The 23,749-nt window shown below is 37.7% G+C and overlaps 1 protein-coding gene across 3 annotated transcripts in view; it reads right to left on the reverse strand.

Annotated features, from left to right (window-relative positions):
* FIGN (fidgetin, microtubule severing factor) overlaps positions 1–23,062 on the reverse strand; it is a 119,427-nt gene extending 96,365 nt beyond the window's left edge. For 2 of the 3 annotated variants that reach the window (XR_007359167.2, XM_048869899.2), the window contains exons 1-2: positions 22,520–23,062; positions 21,579–21,748 (exon numbers count right to left, since the gene is read on the reverse strand). Coding sequence is in view for 1 of the 3 variants with exons in the window: in XM_048869899.2 (XP_048725856.1) it covers positions 21,579–21,603 (25 nt within the window). In the remaining 2 variants the exon portion in view is untranslated. The remainder of the gene's footprint in view (positions 1–21,578; positions 21,749–22,519) is intronic. The other variant, XM_048869900.2, reaches the window with a different exon arrangement.
* Positions 23,063–23,749: the final 687 nt, after the last annotated feature.

Genomic DNA, 23,749 nt, shown 5'->3' on the forward strand with positions numbered 1-23,749 from the left:
AAATGTAAACAGTGTAATGAAGACATCAAGTTTTTAGGCAAATGTCTCATCCAATGCCACTTGGGGTATGGTAATTACTGGAGCAGATCTATGGATGCTCCTGAATCCTCTACAAGTCCAGATTAAAAGCATTACTGCTAAACCTTGCCTTTCACACCAGGGAATTGTGTGCTCTAACCTATTCCCAGTTTGCTTACGGATGCATATCGGCACTACCCTTTATAACCAGTCATTAAAAAAATGTAAGTTTACCACATAAATGAAGCAATTTGTGTTAAAAAATTAATACAGGATTTAAAATAAAACCTGCTTTCAAGTTTATGATTACACATAACCATGGAATTAGATGTTTGTCAAAAACTCATCAACAAACTGCTCCGTTAAGAAAATAAAACCAATTAAAAATCACTATATAGTTTGCATGACTGGGATTTTTATTTAAAAGGACACAATTGAGATTTTAAGACTTAGAATTAAAATGATTGTTTCTCCACAATTCTTGTTCCACAAATTGTTGTTTTTTTTTAAACCTGCTATTTAGAAAAATACAAAAATTATTTTGTCCCTTGACAGAGGGTAAGTGTAAGTGACTTAGATTCCTTATCCCCTCAAATGCAAAATGTGTTTGATGTGCCACTGAAAAATCTTTTGTCATTTTTGTTTCCGTCTCAGTGTCTGTATCTGAAATTTGTCAGAATTTATCCTAAAGCAAATGACCTCTCCTACATATACTGAAGGAATACAAGTCCTCTCCTGCTTACAATTGTTAATTGAGCCTGTCTGATGCAACATCTCCCCCCAACCAAATAAATCAGCGTGCTTGTTTTACATATTTACTGACAAGCACTTGAATAGTCCTCTATTTTATTATAACATTGGGAAGGGGTGTCTCCTTGAAGTAATACATCTTCTCTTTCTTGTTGTGCTATAAGTAGTTAAAGCTGCAATCCACAGTATTATAAAGGGGTCTAAAATGCCTGGTACAAGGAGATTTTTTTCCCCTCATTGGACTCAGAGTCCATATTCTGACTGGTATGGCCAATTTTCATATTATTTTTACATAAATGCTAGACAAGCATGTCTGCTTTGTAAACCTAGATTGTGGAGATGAGAGTGCAGAGAGAGAGAGAGAGAGAAATTGTGTAGTAGTGTGCTATTTTACAGTCTATGTTTTATTATTAAAGTAGTATAAACAAATAAATGTGTATTCCCTGTCAGGAAAATCTGATCTTAGATTGCACCAAACCATAAAACATCTGGTCCCTAAATCATGAACTCCTTAGCACAGTAAAGTAAAATGTTATATTTAGGTGTTTGCTTGAAATGTATTCTTCCAGCAATAGCAGATTAAATTAGACAAATAGTATTCTGAAGGCTAATGCTTCATACCATAGTTGTGTTCTAAATGACAAGGGTTGCAAGCAAAAGCATCGCTTTTATTTAGCTTTGTGGAGGAAGAAAAAAAAAAGAAGCGCTAAACAACATTTTATTGAAATGTGGATTAAGACAATGGGGAAATCCTAGCCTTCCCTCCAGTTCCGAGGCCACGCTAATCAGGTGTAATTTTTAATGAACACTAGTGGTTAGGTGCTCATTCAAGGTATTTCATTAGGAGGTTATTCATTTAAAATAAACATTTCAACCATATCAAGCTGTAACCTTTCTTGAAATGTAAATGAATGGTTTAAATGAGAAGATTAATAAAGAAGGGAGTTCCAATTCCAAGCATGGCATGCTATGTATTTTTAAATTTGTCTATGCCAGATGCTGTCAGTCAGAACAAAAAACTGTCCAAGCAGACAATCTGTGCGTCTGAATGTTGATCATGTTGGAAAGTAAGGGGGGGGAGGGGGGGAGAGTGTGTCAAGGATTCATGGTCCTTCATCTTTGCAGTAGAGCAAACACGTCTCTCAGTATAGCGACAGACAGCTGCTTCCACTTTCTAATGTGCCCTAACTTAGATCACTGAAAGAATTGTCAGCACTCAGAGAAACACACAAAGATAACACAGCCAGCTGCCATGAAGGGGGAAACAGCACAGCTCAGAAGAAATGGGATTTGTTCCATTTGCATGATGCTGACTCCCTTGGGCCCCTTTCTTTCAAATCCAAAGCACAAAAGACAACACTTAACATATTTGCTTAAAGATGACAACCTCATGTTGATTTCATTTGGATGTAACAGTGTCAGGATTATAGATATAAGAATATATTATATCTGTAACAGAGACTGACAAATGTATCCATCAGTGAAACTGTCTGATTCATCTGCTTATACAGCCATTTTACCATCCCAAGGGTGCCATCTAAGTAGTAACTTTAGAAGACTGAAGGTCTAATTTTATTACACCACATTTCAACCTACTAAACAATATTATTTCTAAAATAGATCATTTTTATTGGAAGTCTCCCTGATGAAAAATCCAGTAGACATGGGAGAATTTATTAACTGTATGGGTCCTTTGAACTCAATATACTGCCCATTTTAAGCAACTTCCTTTATATACGGTCAAAACCTAAGATCACATAATTGAAAGTGAGTTTAACACATATAACAACAGTATCATTTTAATATTACAACGTGGTATCTATTTTAATAATACATCATAGTCCGTCACTATTTGAAGAGCCCTTGCTTGGTATTCTGAAACTGTTTACTTAGACAGCTTTAATGTACACTTGCCTCAGTGTTGTGTCAATTCTTCAATAGGAACTCTATAAATAATTATTGTTCTCCGACACATTTTGGTCATCTACACTATGTGATTTTTGCTTTAAGTATTCATTGGGCAGCCTAGAAGACATGTGAATGATTTAAAACTGAATAGACTAGCCACGAGTCATTACAATACAGTACAACTATGGAAACGGAGATCCAAACTGAAGTGTGCATGCTTCTATGATCCTCTTTTCTGTACAGTTGTATGGATTGGCTCCTTTTCAAATCAAATGAAACAATGAGGCGATGGCTTGACTTTGTTTCCAAATGCATTTCTTTGAATTGTTAGAGGGGTTCTTCCCGCCTTCCACCCCTCCAAATGAATGTGAATAATGAAATGCTGGCTATATGTGCTGCTTTGTCCAGAGGAACTCTAAACTGCTTGTTGCTAGCTGCTGGCACATAAGAATTGCATTGTAATTCACTAGATTGGAGTTGTTTTGTAAAATGGAGTTAACTGCTGTACGTGGAATTTCAGCACAGCAGATGGTTACCAATCATTATTTTCAATTTGTTTAGCTTCAAGTAATGTAGGGTGGGATGAGGGTTGGGGGAAGGGGTTAGCAGACTGGCTTTCAATAAACTAGTGCGAGGTAGAATAGCGCACTCACAAAAATGTCTTTCCTTCCAAACTATAGTGTAGCTAAGCAAAAACTGATTTGATAGAAAGAAAACACACATTTTAAAAGGAGCATTTACGTGTTGGTCAATCATGCCCTATTTGTGATCTAGAGTACATTTTAAATATTAGAAATGGATTGTAAAGTTTCCAAAGATAAACTGTCTCTATTCATGTCTTGCCATCATTCATGTTTAAATCACTCTTCTATAAGTGGCTCAGTTGTCCAACTGGAAATGGAAAAGGAACCATTTATGGACTAGTGCACATGAACAAAATTAAGCTGTAAATATCTGGGCAGGGCCATTATTGAAGTCTGGAAACATCTGGGCCTGAAGCCCAAGCTAAGCCCCACTCCCACCATGTTCTGGTAATTGCTTAGATGATTTATAAACTTACTGTTTCCATTAAAATAGCTTTAAGATAAATGAAAGCCACTGAATTTCTGTGTGTGCGCGCATGTGTGGCGGGGGGAGGGGAGGGCAGGGGAACTTCTCACCTTTCTTTGGAAAGATGCAACATTCCTGCTTCAAAGACACCACTCACACCTTTCTAAATTCAGACCAAACGCATAATACTACAAGAGATGTGCCCATCTAGTCACAACATTTGAGTACCTGAGCATATGTTGAATTGTTTAGGGACTTAATATCTTCCTATCAAAATTCATGTTTAAGGATTTTGTTATACACTTGTTGGGTTATTTTGTTTTTTATTTAACTTCTTTTCAAAAATAATATATTTGCAGCATATTCATGAGATCCATCCGAGAGTCTACATACCTTAACTACCCTGGTTTACTCAGTGCGTATCTCCCCAGAAATGGAGTCAATACTCAGCATTGAGCAAGCAGGCTTTTGATGAGGTCATAGCACCTGAGATCAAGTGCTAGTTTTGAAAACATTCATCGAAAAGGTTTTCAGAAAAACCTGAAGACAGGAGCCTTATTTCTGGACCTGACAGCAGCATATGACACAGTTTACCACAAAGGGCTCTTAGTTAAATTGTCAAGATCATTCCCGGCATGGTTAGTCAACATAATTGACCTTCTCCTCCGCAACAAACATTTCCAAATGCACACAGGAGACAGAATTAGCATGTGGAAAGACAAGCCAATGGTCTACTCCAAGGCTCTGTCCTGGCACTGACTCTTTTCAACCTGTATGAACTTAAGCTCACCCAGTCCCATAAGTTCACATACACAGATGACATTTAATTAGGCATCCAAGCATGATCATTACCAGAACCTGAAGTCTCTCTTAAGGCTGACTTGATTAAGATGGCCAAATATTGTAGTTGGTTGCATTTACAATCAAGTGTGACCAAGACAATTTCAAGTGTGTGCCGTCTTTACAACACAAGAGCAGACCAAGAACAGAATGTATTTCTCAATGGATATCACTTGAAACATGAATCCCACCCAGTCTACCTTAGAGTAACCGTAGATAGATCTTTCACATATCTTAGCCACAATTTTCCTCAGGTGGTTAAGGCCACAGCCCAATGTCACACATCACTGACAACTGACCTCTGACCAGATTTGATGGTGGTCTGAGGGCTCTGCACTTTGCTGATGAGGCTGCCACAGATTGGCTTGGCAAGCTTTACATCTGATAAGAAGACCCTTGTGCCACATGACTAAAGCCAAGATCAGCAGAGGCGCTTAGGCTTGACTCTTCCCACCCCTTTATTATGAAAGGGAAGGAACAATAGATAGGGTATTCGCCACAAGAACTTCTTCCATTCTGGAACTTGCTCAGCCCAAACTTGTCAAGTTTCAGGGCATATTGTAAAAGTCATCTATTTTAGTAGGGCTGCTGAGAAAGGTTGAGGGTACTGGTTTTCAGGTGGAGCGGGATAGGCATATGCTGTCATGGTATCTATCATATATTGGCTGCTAGGCTACATTTTATTTCTTCTTTACTAGATCGTGTTGCTGGGTGATATTCTGTGATTGTAAAGAAAACTATTTTCAGAGCACAAGATCTTCACTATAAAAAGACGTTTTTTATTTTCTACATCTATTTTAAATAAATACCCTAACTGCACTTCCAGCACTCTCCCACCACCGATACTACCTCTTCATATAGTATCCAAAAAAGCCATATGGCTTAGATATGGAAAAGGGTTAAAAATGCAGTTCTCCAAGTGCTACACTTTTTCATGTTGTTGAAGTTTCTATGTCGTGCAGCCTATTGCACAGCCCCAACATGCAATTCTCCACTAAAAACCATGCTGGGTTTCTAAGGTAAAAGTGCCACACACTAGTCATTTCTTAGGGGAAAAAGCATCAGATGAATCATGCTCCTGCGCCACCATTATTTCTCCAATAAGTTAGCTATGCTTTGTCCATGGATCGTTAAGATGTAAAAATATGAACCAGCTCTTTCCGGGATTGTGCTCTGTCTTAATAAACGGCTTCTGCTTTCTCATGCAGCTAGTGTTATCCTTACACTGTTGATCATCCATTCACATTATGCAGCAAGGAGAATGAACACTTTGCATATATGACTGTATCAAACTAGGAATTTGCTAGTGAATCCTGCATGTTGTCAATTGTTGACTCTCAAAGCTATCTGTCTGACAGACCTTGGTTTAGCTTCACCTATGAAGACTGCATTTGAATTTTTTTTTAAATAGTGCTTTTCAAAAAGAGAGAAAGAACTGGTTGACAAAGGATTAAACGTAGGTCTCTTGACTATAGTCTAGGTGACCTACAAAATGAACCAAAGCACTCCCCTAAGCTTTTACTTCCATTCTTAGATTCTCCCTCATTCTTTATTATGCTGTCTAGAACTATGTTGTGCTTCCTTATTGTTGAGATTATCTATCCAGCTTGAAATGTAAAGCTGTAAAGATGTGACGTATTCATGCAATTAACTAAGCAAAATTTGTCTATAGTAACACACTTATCTGAGTGATAACCTGGAGGGCCTAGGTTCAATCATCAACAACTGTAGATATTTTTCTCTTACACAAAGTGTGCATGCTCAAACTGAATTTCAATATGAATGGCCAAGATAACATCTAGAAGTGTTTCAGTACTAAAGTGCTGCAATTGGGGGGTGGAGGGGAGGAGAAACAACAACAACTAGTAAAGCCTTCAGTAAAAGGTTATTGGCTTGGTTGGTGACATTGTGTATGGAAGGATCAAAAATGGACTTTTTTGGGTGGGAAAGGAAAATGGTTATTTCATGATGCCAGAGCCAAGAATCTTTTGTCTTTTTTTGTGGGTGTGTGTGGATTTTTTTGTTTGTTTGCTGACATCTCCAGGTTTGAAGGAAAACCTGAAATTGAAATATTGGGCCTGAGTATCCTCTCTCCGACACTAGTTTTGTGGCCGTGTAACTCCACTGATTTCAGCGGAGCTACACCACAATAACACTGGTGCATTGGAGTGGAGAATCATGGTCCCCAACTAATTATCATTTGAACATTTGATCAATTCTGATTTCCTTTAAATTCTATAACATCATTTGCCAGAACACTAATGACAGATGCTAGAAAGAAAACGGGGCGTTCACAGAGACCAAATGGATAAAGCAACTGAACTTAGGACACAGGAGAGCTCCTGAGTTTAACCCCAGATGAACTCTTTATTACCTAGATTTTAGTACAAAATAAGTTAATAAGTTTCAAATACCAAAGGGTTGATTCATGGGGTGTATATATATGGACAGTTTCATTGGGTTAAGAGACATCCATTAATTGTTAAGTCAGTGAAGTGATTACACCTATTGCTCATTCACCACATTTGATTTGATTCTTTGACCTTATAGAGGTTATCACTTAAAATAAATAAATACATACATACATACATACATACATATTACCATGACAGGATATTTGACTCCATTATGCTATTTTTTATTTTAAGTAAAAATAAGTAATGGTACGTATTTCCTTTTAGGAACTGTTACCACTACACATCCATTTCTTCTTAGATTACTGTCATGTTATAAAAAAGCATACAAATCTTATACTTAAAACAAAAGTTTTAACTTTCTAAAGCATTTTGCAGTATGCAGATCTGTATTCACTCTTGAAGGCTAGACAGAGTGAGGCTGCTGGAGCATTAGAATGCCCTCTAGAGGCTGGATGTCTGGCTAATTAACCTTTTCGGTATTTTTCAAAATGCAGAGGCAGCTGTATGCATTGTTCATAGGTTCAATGAGCACTCTTCTTTAAGACATATATTCTCAGACATCTTAAATATTAATACTGCAAACAGAACCTATACAGGGTTCCTGTCTACTATAAACATGAATAGCACAGGAAGGCATAAATTAAAAATCCATTATTTAATCAGATCATAGGTGCTTGGGCATAGTGCCTAAAATGGACAGATCATCTGGATTTCAAATGAACCTGCCACAGATGTATTTTTTTTAAAAAAATAAGAGATTTATTCCTATCTACTGAACAGTGACTCAGTTAAGATTCTGATTATAATATATTTAAAGTACCCCATATAATATATTTAAAGTTCCCCACAAAAATTATTGCTATCCCCACATACAGTTCTATATAACTGTGTGTGTAGATTCCCAAGAGGCAAAAATATTTCAAAGGTCTTAGAGGCCAAATTCTGCTCTAGTATTCACATAAAGATGTTTTATGGAGTTATTCTGTTCTTACACCAGTTGAGGATATAGCCCATGGAGTTCTTAATAACTTAACCCCACCTGCATCTGGTGAGCAGAACTCACGACATAGATACTATAGATTGATGGATTGATTTGTTTTCTTAAATGGTACATTACTTTTATTCTTATCATCTTATTTTTGACAGCAAGTGGATCCTATTCAGCTTCTCATGAAATAAAACTTGTTTGCCTGAAATTCTGCATGTAACCATCCACAACAACACCTGAAAAACCTATAACAGCAAATTATACTACAACATAAAAGAAATGTTTCCTGACAGCAGTCATCCTAAGCAAATGTGCATATACAGTGTTTGATTTCTTCCAGCAATTTTCTACTAGGTAATGAATACATTAATGGCTATCCAGTTATCATGTTATAGTCTTCTGCATTAACACAAAAACACACTAGTTTGATATTCACTGTTTCTAAAAAACAAAAACAAAAAAAACTAGTACCATATAAATGCAAAAGAAAGAAAATAGTTATTTTCACCTCTAAAGGGATAGTTAAATGATAAATTAACATCATTAATGAAAACTTTACAATACTACCATACTTGATTTGCCTGTGGAAATCACCATTATACGACAAAGCGTATAATCTGTTCTGATTGGTGAGGGAGAAGGTGGGAAGAAATCAGTCATTAACTACTACTAAATGAACAGTTTTCCAGTGCAGTTGTCTTCTAATTAAATCTAAAGTGTGGAGCACAGTCACTGAGATGTGCTATAATAATTTGTTTGGGCTGTATTTTTCTCCCTTTGTTTTTCCTTCTCATGCTCTTTTTTGTTTTATTTCTTTCCTGCTTAGCAGAATACCTTGTACCTTTTGTAAAGTGAGCAGGAAAAAAAGAGTTTCTTGCAAATTCCATGCAAAGGCATGTATCAGTGGCCATCCCGCTTGACCCTCTTCAGAAATGTAGCTTACCAACTTCTTAATTCTTTCTATTGACAGGTACCAGCTCAAAACCTCAGTATTGTATCCCAATCTCTGTTCCAAAAATCCAATCTTACTGATGATAGCTATCTTATTGTTAATAACTGAACTAAGTCAATGGTGCGGAACAATATCCAGTGGTTCTGTATTCCAGTAGTAAGCAGTTGCAGAGAAAACTAAAATTAGTCATAAGGTCTTTGCAATTTAGCTCCCAGCTACTCATAATAAAGTTACCCTATCATGAATGCAACCACTTACTGATATTCAGAAAGCTTAGCACCCAATGAGGATGTTTTTAAGTAGTTGTCAGTTTCTAATCAGTTTATGATCTTACAACAACAACAAAAAAACTCATCTTAGTTAGAGATGGAAATGATTTATTAGATCATGGAGTCTATCCCCTGTCATTACAGCATATAGTTTACCTGGTAGAAGATATAACCGATATTAAATAGAACTGATTTAAAAATTTTATTAAAGCTAATGTTTAAAATCAAATTTACACAAGTTAAGAGGGTAGGTACTGTACATCTGGGATCAAGTTTGAGTTATGAGAAGTTACAAGTATCCGTTACAAGGTTCACAGGATACATACATAGCACCTAACCAGCATAGAACCAGATTGGGGTGTGGGAATTTTTAAACTATCAGTGAATAAGTGATCTTGGGTATGCCCCACCATAGAATGTATTTAGAGTCCAAGTCAGTGTTGTTCTAGTGAATAGGTACATGGGTGAGGTGCGTCTCTTGGTTCATCAGGGGAGGAAGTGAATTATTTTCCCTGACCAGTGGTCTTGTTTATCCATCCTACTACTGACGGTGTACCCCGATGTGCTCTGTTTAGATGTCTCTGGACCACCTGACAGTGTCGGACACCATGAGCTGTCTCGTGAGCCGGGCGTAGCGCCAACCGACTCCACACGCTCTCAGCACCAGCTTGTTGTGGGGGTCCTACGTGCCCCAGGCTCCCATGACCAGGGCGTGAATCTGGACCTCGTAGCCCTGGGCTCTCAGGGCGTTGGCCAGCGGGGTGTATTTCAGCACCTTCTGAGCTCGGGCCTCGTGGAAGGCCAGGGACCTGTTTTCGAAAGGCACCGTGATGTCCACCATGAGGATCTTCTGTTCCTCGTCAGTCACAACAATGTCGGGTCGCAGTTGGCTGCCCATTCCAGGGATGGCAGAGTCAACGGTGATCTTCCCCAGGGACAGCAGGATGGCTTTCACCAGCCGGTTCTGGATGGCGTTGTGGCAGTGCCGCCAGGCTCCAGAGTGGTGCTTACAACCACACAGGATGTGGGGCAGGGTCTCGTTGGGATAGCCACACTTCCTGCAGCGCTTGTCCCGGTTTCCACGGCAGACGACTCCATTGAGGGGAATGCAGTTGAGCCAGGCTCGGTGGATGAACCGCCGGTCAGCGAACCTGGTGAAGCTTGCTGGTCATCCCACTTGCTGGTCACCTCAAACACCTTGCCCTGGTCCAGTTTCCGCTTGAGGTTCTCAGCATAGTGGCAGTGGATGGCATCTTTCAGGGTTCTTTCCAGCATCGTTCTGGCAGTCGGGGTGTTGATGCTGTGGTCCAAGGACTTTATGCGCGGCACCAGCATTCCCAGCTCCCAGCGGCAACTGATCCTCTTTCCTAGGCGTCTCGAGGCGTTGCGGGTACGGGACCAGAGAGAGGACAGGTCTCCCTGAACTGAGCTTCCAGGGAGCTGCTGAGGTAAGTGATACTACGCTGGATCTTAGTCAAAAGACAGAGTTACATAAACGTCGGAAGTGATGTCTATGAGACTCCACAGAATGTACTGGCCTTTAGATGCACAGCATACTCTTCCTGCATTTATTATATTTCAAATATAAAAGGCTTTCACAATGGGCGAGGGGAAGCAGAGAAAGTAACAGAATTGCTTTGAAAGAAGTGGAGAACTCTCATCTTGCAAAGATTGCTCTACATCAGCCAGACTTAAATAATGGTATTGCAAATTGAGGCCCAGGGGAATTGGAGACATATAAGCAAGCTTTGTCATTCACACCCCAAAGGGTTTTGGGGTGTTTTGTTTTAATTTAAAATGTCTGTAAATCTAGATCATGGGTTGAACTATTTTGTTCCCTTTCTTGCGCCACTCAAGCTGATCCACTGCTCATGCCAAAAACAAGTTCATTTTTAACTCGAGAGCAAAGTGACAACTAGTTAAAATGCCCGTTAGCCTTGTTAAAAAGAAAAGAGTGCTGCTCACCCTTGTTTGCTACTTTTCCCTACTCAACCCCTTCAGTATTGTAAAAAAATAAATAATAAAAACTAAAAAACCACAATACTAGGTTTAAAAGAAAAGGAAAAAGGATGGCATGAAGTCACTTGAGGAGATCCAACCTTTTCAGTTTCAGAGTAGCAGCCGTGTTAGTCTGTATTCGCAAAAAGAAAAGGAGGACTTGTGGCATCTTAGAGACTAACCAATTTATTTAAGCATAAGCAATGAAGTGAGCTGTAGCTCACAAACGCTTATGCTCAAATAAATTGGTTAGTCTCTAAGGTGCCACAAGTCCTCCTTTTCTTTTTGCAAACCTTTTCAGTGTAACAGCATAGCTAATTATGTGGTTGCCATTTAAAAAATATTTTCAGTATCACTAGACATTATCTGTACGTACAGCATCCGCATGGAATAATGAAGGAATCACTTATTAAAGTCTTTAAAATGTGGGGAGGGATGTGGATTTAAATACGCAGAAACGCACACACCATTATGTAATTGCCTGTAAAGAGCTTGGAAACAGCTCACCTCTTCCAGATGTATGTCAAGAGCCTAGGTTTACTTTCTCACAGCTACAAGGTTTCAATACAGAAACCAATTCACTCTAACCTAACTCACTTCTGATTATCATTCGAAACTCATTATTTTAAGCCATTTATCTTTGTAGTAGTTATGTACCATTAAGGAGCACAATGCCCATAATTGTTTAAAAGGGAAGAAGTAAAACCAGGAAAAGTTTCTGCAATTAGAACAACATCATCTTTTGAATGTTTTGCTAACTAGCTGCAGTGTTTAGGTTTATAAACCAAAGCACACTTCCTGAATTACAGTCAGCTTTAAACACTCACTGCAAGTTCATCTAACAACAAGGGCATCTGAGTTCTGCTTTTTAGCTCTGCTTTTTACATCCCAAAAACTAGGCATCAGATTCTCCTCTGAGTTCCACTGAGAAAACCCCACTTGTGGCATGTCAAGACAGGCATATCTTATCAATCAAAAGTGTAAATAAAGCCAAAAACTTTTCATGTTCTGATTTTGGAATGCTCTACTTCAGCCATCCAAGGCCTAGTTTCCAAGGGCATTGCAAATTGCCAACTCCAAATGAAATCAATGGAAGCTGAAGGAACTCAGCATGTCTGATAAACAGGAATCCAAAATCAGAGGCCCAAATGGCACTTCCTAAATTAACATGAGTCAACATCCCATGAAACTCGGAGGACTCCATGTTTGGTGAGGGAAAGGGAAGACTCAAACTGTACCTAATCAAAACCAAGACAGGAGGGTGCACTACAGATAAGACCATTTTTAACCAGAGTTAACCATAGCAATAGTTTTACTATTACTAATTTAAGGAGCGGATGTGCCTTTGAGAAATATATATTCTGCTAATTACTTGTACGAATGACTCAGTTGACACTATTTTCCCTTTACTTAAGTCCGGTTTTGAAAATTACCATTATTCTATACGATATAAATGAAGTTGTACAGTAAGCGGAAGATATATCAAACTACAACCCCTTCAACTTGAGTTAATAGTTCAAACCATATAAGCCTACATTAATAAGGTTACAGTTGCTAAAAAATCTTCTGCATAAATATATATTTGTGCACAATTTGCATTAGATATATTTGATCTAGATCATCTAAATCAAAGGTTTATCAATTCAGCTTGCTATACAATCCCAATTTTAAAAAAGACACTGTATACTAAAATTTGCCTGTGAGATGGCAATGTTGACAGATTTCTTATCAAAATACATACCAAAAGCCAAATCTGAAAGGTGCTGAGTATCTACAACTAAAGTCAGTGGGATTTGCAGAGGCTCAGTATTTTGAAGATTTTATACAAACAACAATGCCATATGCGTTAATCTGAAAATGGGCTGAAAAATCTCAACACCAGCATTATGGTACAGTACTGGCCCAATTAGCATTACTGCTGAAGTTGTGAAAATGAAGGCTGAAAAAATCTTGTACATTTTACACCTATGACAAATCATTGTGTGGCATAGTGTTGTGAAGTGTTAAAAAAGCAGTGCTGTTAACATGACAAAAATCAAGAATGACAAGATATTGTTACATCAACAGTTTCCAAAATATATTTATGCTTTCCTTTATTAAAACACTTAATTAATTAAGATTTATCAACAACCCTCTATATAGATTTAAAGAATTACTTAGCTGATAATCTGTATCAGAATACCTATTGAGTTTTTACATTAGTTTCAACTGTGTGAGTATATATATTATATATGTATATTTTCTTCAGTGCTGCATTAACAGTGATAAATACACAAAAGCAGATTTTATAAAATTACAGAAAGAAGAATCATTGTTTAATTTATTTTCAACTGCATAGTAGTAACTGGTTTATAAGCTGCTCCCATATTCATTCAAAGTATTTGTCTTGCAAGTTCAAAACTTTAGTGATTTTCTGATTCAATTGCTGAGAAACACAGTTCACTCATTGTCAAAAATTTTCTCATGTTTACAGAAATGTTAATCTGATTCTGCATTTGTGAAGGACACAGTGCATTCATTTAATTTTGAACCTATGTCGTACTCAATTATGTACATAAGGCAATCACGTACATTAAAAATTCCTGCGCAAACTCTACATACATCTTTAAATAATCACGAAAACATAATATTGTTTGTTAACTAATTTCATAGAAAGTACTAGACCTGATCCATATATTTATTTACCTTCTAGAGATACACATAAGATCCCAACTGTGCTGATTTATACAGCAACATTTCTTTTTAGGTTCCCAAATATGTGACTCATCAATGGAAATATAATTTTATTAATAATTAGGCCAATAAAGCCAGACTTTATTTTTACAATTCTGAATACAGTATGAGGTCCACAAAAGGCCAACAACAAGGGATTCAAAATAGGATCAATTCTTTTCCTTTTCAGAAACAATCTTGTGAGTGTCTAAGTACTGGAGGACATAAAAGAATAGTTACTTCTATGAGCTCTTTTGATATGTCCCTTCATGGTGGAGCCATCTATGAGTGATGGGAGAGAGCTCTTTTGAAAATAAATGGTGCACCTTCAAGGTGTGTTCAGAAACATTCTTGCTGGACCTTCCAGTGTGTCTCAGTTTTGACTTGAAAAGGATACAGTACTTTATTTTTAAATCTGTTTCAGGTATCACAATGTGATACCTTATATCAGTCAATACCTGCAAACCTTGTTCTCCCAGCCTAGACTAAATGTTGCTTTCTACATGTCAACACAGGAGGCTGAAATAATTAGGTTGGCGAGGAGGGGATGGGGCAATTTAGAATGGGTGGTGACAGTAGCCTAACAAAATAAAGTTCACACTTTTAATATGACATACTGAAGGGTTAACGTTACTGCATATAAAGGTGACTTTTCCTCCATAAGCATAGCTGTCACACACATTTATATAGTAGTACTATCAGTTCACAACAGTCAAAATGTTAATACAGCTACTATTGTAAGAGACGGATTATATTTGTGTATAACCCTCTTCTTCCCTCACACCGTCTGTTGTCACACAGCAATATAAAACAATTGTTGGAAACCCCCTCCCGCCCCGATCTATAAACCGAAATACAGTTTATGTTAAAATAAGCTGTACTGTGCACAAATGTCAATGTAGAAACAAACAGCTCTTTTAACTTAATTAAGCATTAAAACTAATTGCATAAACCCTTCAGTCATTCATTAATGATACCCATTTGCTTGCATTCTGGGATACAGGAGACAAGTTAAGATAAACTTGCTGAGAAGGGAAATGATGAAGTCATTTACAACGTCTTAAAAAGGGGAGGGGGGGCACAACAATTCATCTAACACTCCAAAATATATCAGGAAGAAGCAACTTTAGGTGACAGTTTGCAGTTATTGCTGGGAATACTCACACAATCTACCCCCAACTCTCCCCCCATAAATATATATTTTTAACTTCCACTAGAATTAGTAGGAGTTACAAATGTGTATCAAATTTATTCCTAAGTATTTATCAAACAGATGATACAAAAAAAGTTTAAATACAATGTAAGAAACAACAATCTTAGATTACCAAATTCCATGTTCTCACTGTTAGAGTATGAAAGCAAACAACATGCACATTACTGAAACCCATCTGTCACCAAACTATAACTAGGTTGCATGTGATACGTTCCAAAATATTGCACAAAAATTGTTGGATGTCGTGGAGGTGTATGCCACCATTCATTGTGAGGTACGGTATGTATATAAGGTGAGCTGTGGAACAAGCATATGAAACCTAAATAAACCACTCGTTTTAAAAAACAGACCATAAGAGGATTGATTATATGTTCAAAATAGAATATGAAAAGGTTACAAAAATAGCAACACTAATTACAAGTGGGGCAAACGAACCTCCATGGCCAAAAATTTATTGCTATACTGAAATAATCTGGTTAATATCTATTTCACTGTAACAATTTGGTATTGTAATAAATTAGATTCAGACAGTACTAGTATTTGCTGAACTGTATCTTAAAGCACATAAAAACTGTATTCACATTCACAGAATTTAATAAATTTAGTAAGAAATTGCTACTTCAATAATGTATTAATATGAACTTTTGGATTATGTACTTAAAACACGTTATTTTTAAAAATAAGATACATATGCAATTGGTATGACACTAATTTCTATATATATTATTTTTAATATAGCTGAGAGGGAAAGGATTTTTTCCCCTGTATGTAAAGCATTTTAAATTGAAATATCATTAAGTTTTATTCCTGTGTTTAAACAAAAGAGAAAAAACTATTTTGGGCTTCCTATTATACAAACAAGGCATAGTAAGAAATGTTATGGATCTGATTACAAATTGTTTAGTGTTGTTGAAGTAGATTGACAGGTATAGTTAATAGTACCTTATGAATAAATGTGTATATTGTCATTTTCATATTATCTGTGCCAAATAAATCATAGCAACATAATTCTGTACAAAAAACAGAAAAATTCAAATTCTCATCACTATAGCCCGACTGCAAGTAATGTTAATCCAGGGTGCTTTCTTCAGATTACAGAGTATTACTTTCTGATACTCCTCATATCCTAAAACTGGAAATTTTAAATGTAATTTCCATCCCAACTTCTGGAGTCTGTGCTATTCCAAATCACCCATCTATATCTCCTTTCAGTGTTATCCTCAATGGTCAAAAAGTTGGTCTTACTAACATCAACCAGTATTTACAGATCATAGAGTTAAGGCATCATACTAGTTTGTAGGTTACTGCAAATATAGATCTTCCTCTAAGAAACACAGTATACATACTCTCTTTAATGTGCAGATCGTGCAAGGTGCTGAGCACTTCTTTTAAGAGGCTGAGAGACCTAAACCTACTTTGGCCTCTCAGCGGTTTTAGGGCACCTTGAAGGATCAGACTTTGTATTTGTAGAATTTAGAAATGTTGCATATTGCAGCTGGATTTTTTTCTGTTCTTCTGTTTTAGCCACTATCCTTTAAGGATACAGATTAAAGTGAGGAAGATGTTTGTGATGTTTTGGGATTTAGAGAGAGAATGTGCAAAAATGAATGCTTGCAAGAATTTGGAAGCAACAGATATTTTTGTGCTTATATTTCTCATTCACACAACCTTAAAATAGGGTAAAAGGTCAGATGCCATGTAGAAATGGAATCAAATACTCCAGTTATGATTTTCAACTTGAAAGACATTCCTTCACCTAGCTCTATTTATTGGGACTTTTTATTTTTTACTTAGAGAATATTCCAACCTTATTCCCATCCTAAATTCCCCAAAGTGATCTTACCCCATAAGGAAGATAATGTTTCACTTAAAGGATACCATCTCTAGCAGCAAGAGAGTTTAATACTCTGAAACAATATCAGGGATATGCAATCTTGAATTTACAGCTCTTAAAGTTACCTTTATAGCTATACTGTTCATTTTGGATCAGATGCTTATTTAAAATTCCATATATTTTAATATAACAGATTTCGAAAGGAGTTTCCAATAGGTCAAAAATGGTATTTTTATTTAAAAAACAAAAACAAAAAAAACCACAGAGGGCCAGATCCTCAGGTCCTTTGATGCCAATCTATACAAACCAAGAATCTGGCCCAATAGCCACAATTTCAGTTCAAAGTTGGTCTAATTTTCAGTCATTTTATTTTGTTTTTCATATGCTTTCTCAATAATAAAAAGGACTTTGAGTTAATATATTTCAGAATCTTCTAGTGTTATCTTTATGCCTGTTACTGATCAGTGACTAACTACTGATTAATCAAGTATTCTTGATCAACATCTCAATACCTCATAAATATGTGCAGAACAATTTTCTCCAATCACAAAAATCAATAAATCAATGTAAAATTTCAGTAATTAAATTTTTCAACTCCATAGTAATAAATCTGGCACTTTACAAAGTATTACGTGAAGTTTGTTCTCTTAGGGGATATATTGATTGAGGGCAAAGAGCCAAATATATTTCTATTATTAGGTCTGAGAATGCTACATTAGACCAGCATGTTAAAAACAACATACAAGTTGTATGCTCTCATGCTGATTTTGTACCACCAAAACCATTCCTAACAAGCAGATTAGCTGATTAATTGATGATTAAGAAGATCAGTCATTACATCTGGCACTTCTTGTATACATACATGTGCTTAACTTATTGACAGTCAGCATTCAGAATGATTTTCATCTAGAGACTCCCTTTTAAAAGCACACATAGGGCATGTTGTCAAAAGTGGATCTTTAACTATTTTCATGCATCATAAAATAGTCTAAGCTGGAAAGTGAGGTTCTGAAGTTCAAGCTTTGCTACCTGAAACTACACATGATGAAAAATTCAATAATTGTACTGTTAATAATTAAAAGATGAACAACATCAGAAGAGGCTTGCAGCTGTATGCAACTGCTAATGAAATCCACATAAAAGCCACAGACAACGATTTCATTGTTGTTACAGTACAAATCTTAAAATGTTGTGGGGTACAAATGAATAATCTATGCAGGAATATTTTCTTCATTATTTTTTTACACTGTATTCATAACATGAACAAGTAGTTGCAGAAGAGTTTGTAAAGTTCCATTTTTTACTGATTGGTATAAAAAAAAATAGCTACCTTTAGATGTACATCAAGAAAAAACAGAAAAAACACTTTTGACTCAGCTCAAAAGTAAAAGTCTTTAAAAATCAACAGCTAGTGATTAAAGATTGTCTTTTTTACTGACAATTGTGTGATCAAAATATTAATAAAAAAAATCTTTCTATGCTACTACAATTAGGATAGCAGATATCCCTGTATTTTCACAGATGTTCCAATGGATAATATAAACAACCGGATCCTGTACTGTACATATCTTGTTGGGGGAGGGAAGGAGGGAAACACCAGGTTTGTGTAGGAGTCACATCCTGTTACAAACATCAAATAACAATGAGGGTTTAGTACCATGCTATTATTCCTTCATATCAAACATGATTAATTAGCAAGTATAACACTCACCAAAACTCCCACCACGCTTCTGTTTGCTGCCTATTTGCAAATGGAGCTATATGGAATATCAAGCAACCATAAGCAGCATTAGTCTCACTTATTGGAGGCGGGAGGGGGAGAAGAGAGAGAGAGAGAAAAGTCGAGAGAGAGAAAAGGTCAAAGTGCCCTATTTACTTTACCCAAAAACAAGGATTTTTTAAAATACCTATGTAGGAACTTCCTTGATAATCTGTGTAACTTCATACACAATGAAGTAAAGAAAAAAGTTGAAAACAAGTTAGTTGATGTACAGTTCATTCGATCATTGAAAATAAACTGGATAGGTACTTTGAATGTGCAGTTATTGCAGTTTTAAATAAAAATACAGTACTTCAGTGAGAATGAAAATGTTGCTCACATAACAAAAAATGTCAACAGAAAAAAGATGAAAATGGGAAGATCAAGTTAGGAGGACTTAATGTTGCAAGTTATGCCATCCAAATGCCACTTTACTTGCCATAAAACACTTTGGCAGTAGGAAAAACCTTTACATTATGGAAGATGTGAGGAGGATGACAAATACAGCATGAGAAACACAAGATTGAAATGAAGGCAGAAAACTGGGATTCGTTTTTTCCATCAAAACTTTGTAAACAGCACCACAATAGCAACAAGGAAAAGGTCTTTCAGTTTGAAAGCAACAGATGCACTACTGAGCAAGAAAGCATGCCTGATAAAATGTATAAACATAGAGACAGGTTTTTATAAGTATGAACATAAATGCATGTGCCACACAAAGTTAAAGTTTTATTATGGAAAAAAAATGACGAATATCTGATACCTCCTTATTTTCCTCAGTTCTGTACCACAGTACAGTAGTAACAAAATCTTGGTTTTGTCATACCCCGAGAGAAATTATTTTTAAATTTATATTGGTCCTGGTCTCTTTAGCTTTTTCAGTTTTATAAATTTAGGATAAAAAAACATCAAAGCAGTTTCCACCTCCAATCTAACTTTTAGAGGATCAATGTGACAAGTCGCTGCTTGATAGATGTTTCTCTTGATAAATGACTTGTTCAAAAGAGACATTGTAGTTTTCATTTCCTGACCACAAAACACTTTTAATTTGCAACAGCAGAGCTGCTCGAGTGTGACTAGTTCCCACTTTCCAGCCTTTCAGGTTTGTGGCTGCGTCAGGCCACATAATTGGGCAAAACAAAAACCTAGAAAGGAGGTGCATCTGCTGGCAACAATAATTGTATCAAAACTTTTCTTCAGACATGTAACTGATAATATTTCATTTAAGAGTGGGCTTTAAAAACAACTATCAAAAACAACACACAAACTAGCTAAGATTTTTTAGAGAACAAAGCACATTTAAAAATATTTACCTAAATACCTTAGAATATACATAACTGCCTAGCACTACTATGTTTAATATCAGAAATATGCAATATTATTATTACTATCATCCGGGAATCACATTGAAACATCCACCTGTCCACACCATCCAATTTCAGCTCTGAGCATACAGTCCGATTCCCGATTTAAAATTTATAAATGTAATATCCTCCTCATCACAAGCAGCAGTCCAATCTTCTCTGAATATATATTACAGCTTTAACATCACAGAGGGAAATCTCCCATCTGGCAATCACATTCGCTCCAACAGCTCTTGAGGGGGGGGGGAAGCTGTGCCCCCCTCTCACTCCTCAAAACATTTCTCAGGGCAAATTATGTGCATCTGAAATAAACAGTTGCCTTATTTATCACTTTAAAGTCAACAAGTTCCAAATGCAAAATTCAATTAGATCATCCCCATTGTATAGTAGTCCAGCATATATATATATATATATATACACACACACACAGTCACCTACAGCGCCAAAATAGGAGTGTACGTTGTGCAACTGCTCTCTCAATCCCTTTCTTGCATTCAGATGTGTTATTAGGAGAGATCAACCACCACACACTCCAGATTCCCCTCTTCCCCAGTGTTCTCTCCATCCTAATTTGTTAGTATCACATGCTATTAAAAGTCAGCATATCTCCCCACCACCACCCTTTGCTTGTACAATATAGATTAACAGCTGTTTCTGTTGCTAGTTCTTTAGTGTTAATTGCATATCTGGAACTGTACCTACTGCACCACAACAAGGTCTGTTGAAATCCCCCATGCTCCATTTTATCTGACTTTTTGAGGGGAGGGGGTCAAGAGAGAGGCAGATGGGACTGCTGGGGGGTTGAGAGTGAGAGGTTTAAAAAAATAAGTCAATTTGAGCAACTGATTATTTCATTCTATTACACGTTAACAATAAAGCAATGACAGCCAGACACATGTACACTAGCATAAAATATCCTGCTCATCAACGACAATAAACAATCAATCACAACTGTATTTTTGTTTTGTTTACATGCAAACCATTCTCCCCTTACCCCCCATCATCAGCTAAAACCTGCGAGAACTGATTACGCCAAAAGTAGGGAGAGATCAGCTGGAGTTCAGAGAAACAGTCAATAATATCATTAGTTTGAAATAGAAAAATACTGTATTTTAGCCGTGTGTATGTGTATATACAGAGAGACATATAGGTGTGTGTGTGTGGATTCGTTTACTAAGCGTTTTTCCCTCTCCAGTCACTGAATTTTACTAATTTACATACTATTTGAGTTCGGTGGTGTATATAGTGCACTGCTAGTACCATGCAACTTTAGGTTTACAACTGAGATCAATACAATGGACAAAACTAATTCTAAAATCAAAGAAGAAATGATAAACAAATGATAGCAAGAAAAAATGCTTATTTACATAGTTGATAATTTACCATTAAACATCAGGTTTATTTGCTAGTCATATTCACATGCAAATTCCTCAGTTCTTTATCATGCTATTTAAATTTGTCTTTGCTATTTAGATGCAAAGGAAGTAGATCCCAAAACGGACATACCATAAACACTGGTGCTACTGATCATTTCTTGCTGGCAGCACAAAAAGCTGAATTGGATTTTTCACAAGCAGGAATTCCAAAGGTTGCTTTTCATTAAAGCCACTTTTCCTCTCAGCTATCAAATGTCACTGCCTTGAAACGTGGGCCCTTTCGTCAGGTATTCATTTAACCTACATGCATATAATTAAGTGGGAAAGCAACATCAACAAAAAGGGGATCTCAGATCACAAGAGAAGAAAGAAAGGAAAAAAGCACATGACCAGGAATGCAAGTCCATGTCAATTTCACTCACTCCCATTGAAACTAACAAGAGCTCCAGGGAGGATAGTAATAGGATCAGTGGATTGTATATACCATTAAATTATACATCTTTCTCTCCGTTCCAAGCCAACAATACGCCCACCACGCTGTACCCCCTCCAAGATGATGTGCTTACATTTTACTGCAATAGCTCCTCTGACATAGTCATGTCCCCCCAGCTAAGATACTGCGATTTAACCCCAACTTTTGTTCTACGAGATTCTTATTTGCACTTATTTACTTAGAAGTTAGTTCCCTGCGAAAGAGTAGTCCCACATTACCTGCACTTTATTATGTTTAATACAACTTAAAAATAAAGCAATTAGAGGAAGGAGGTGGAGAGGGATCTTGCAATCGCGAACTCTTAATCTCCCTACTATTGTTGGCAATGATCAAGGAGGAAAAAAAAAAAACCCCAAAAAAAAAAAAATCCACCCATGCACTGCAATTGTATATCTGTACTTTCCAGACTATAATTAAGAAAGCAGGCTGGAAATATTTACTATAGTAAACGATTGCAAATTAATTAAATATTTAAGGCACAAGCAGGCGATTTAAAAAAAATATATGGCTGTCTTGGATTGCTTTAAGATTAATTTTGTTTTAAATGATCGCTGGAAAAATGCAAAGGATCGTCTTACCTGCAGGTTTGGTAGGAGAACGCGATAGGTTAGAGTAGCATCGATCCGCTGTGTTTGCTGATGAATGGGGGCTCGGGTTAAGTGAAGGTGCCTATGATTTGAAATCATTCCAAGTTTTTGAAGGGAAGACTGACTGCAGCCTCTGCCATGTTGGAATTTCAAACCCAAAACAGCTGCTTTGCAAGGAGCCAGCATGCCAGCAGCTGGACGCCTGCGCAGAGCGCCGCCGAGCCAAATTCAAATCACTTTCACACTAAGAGCCAAAGATCAGTTTTCAAAGGGGCGAGGGGGAGACACGCAGGAGATTCATGTGCAGGGAGAGCTCAATGGCTGCGCGGCACAGGGCCGTGGCGGCGCAGGTCATGTTACATGGCAGGGGCTGCTGCCGCTTGCAGGGGAACACGCAAACACGGGCTGGAGGTGGCCGGGAGGTCATGGCAAAGCAGCCCGGGCGCTCTCACTCCTCTTTCCCTCTGTGGCAGCGAGGGAATCGGGAACTAAGGGAGTTGGGATCCCCCACTTCCATCCCTCGCCCCTGCCTCCCGCCGCCGCGGTGCTGCTAGCGCCGGCTCCCCCTCAGCAGCACTGCCTCCGTGTCCCACCCCATCCCCCAGCGGCGGCAGCAGCGGCGACTCCCGAGCTCCCCTCCCCCTCCCCCGAGCCGCGGCAGTGTCTGCAGCTGCCCCTCGGCAGCACCCTCTGATCAATAGAGTCAGTCGGCCGGACAAGCTGGGGCAGGGTGACCAACGCGTAAGAGAGGGAGAAGACTGAGGGGGAAAGGAACTCAGCGGGCCCCCTGGCAGCGCCCAGCTTGGGTTTGAGGGAAAGACTGAAACAATATTTTGTTTTAAATAAAACTGCTGTGCTTATTCCACCCCACGGCCTGGTGCTGACCCTCTGGGGCTTGGCATCCCCATGCTCCTGCCTGGCAGCGGTGATGGCTCAGCCTTTCTTCCTCTGGCCTTTAGGCCAAACACACACACACACACACACACCCCTTTTCTCAGTCCTCAGCCCAAGAGGTCTCTCTCTCTCCCCCACACACATGCCCAGTTCTGGAAGAATAAACACAGGGTGGGAAGGCAGAGGGTCCTCAGGTCTGAACCTAGCTCTGCCGCTGACTCAGTATATGGCCTTGGGCAAGTCCCTTCAGGTTTGTATCAGTTTCCCCATCTATTAAATGGTGACACCTACCCAGAGAAGCAGTGTGAGGATTAATTAGTCAACATA

This window comes from Caretta caretta, chromosome 11 (assembly GCF_965140235.1).
Source record: "Caretta caretta isolate rCarCar2 chromosome 11, rCarCar1.hap1, whole genome shotgun sequence".
In the NCBI taxonomy this organism is placed as follows: Eukaryota; Metazoa; Chordata; order Testudines; family Cheloniidae; genus Caretta; species Caretta caretta.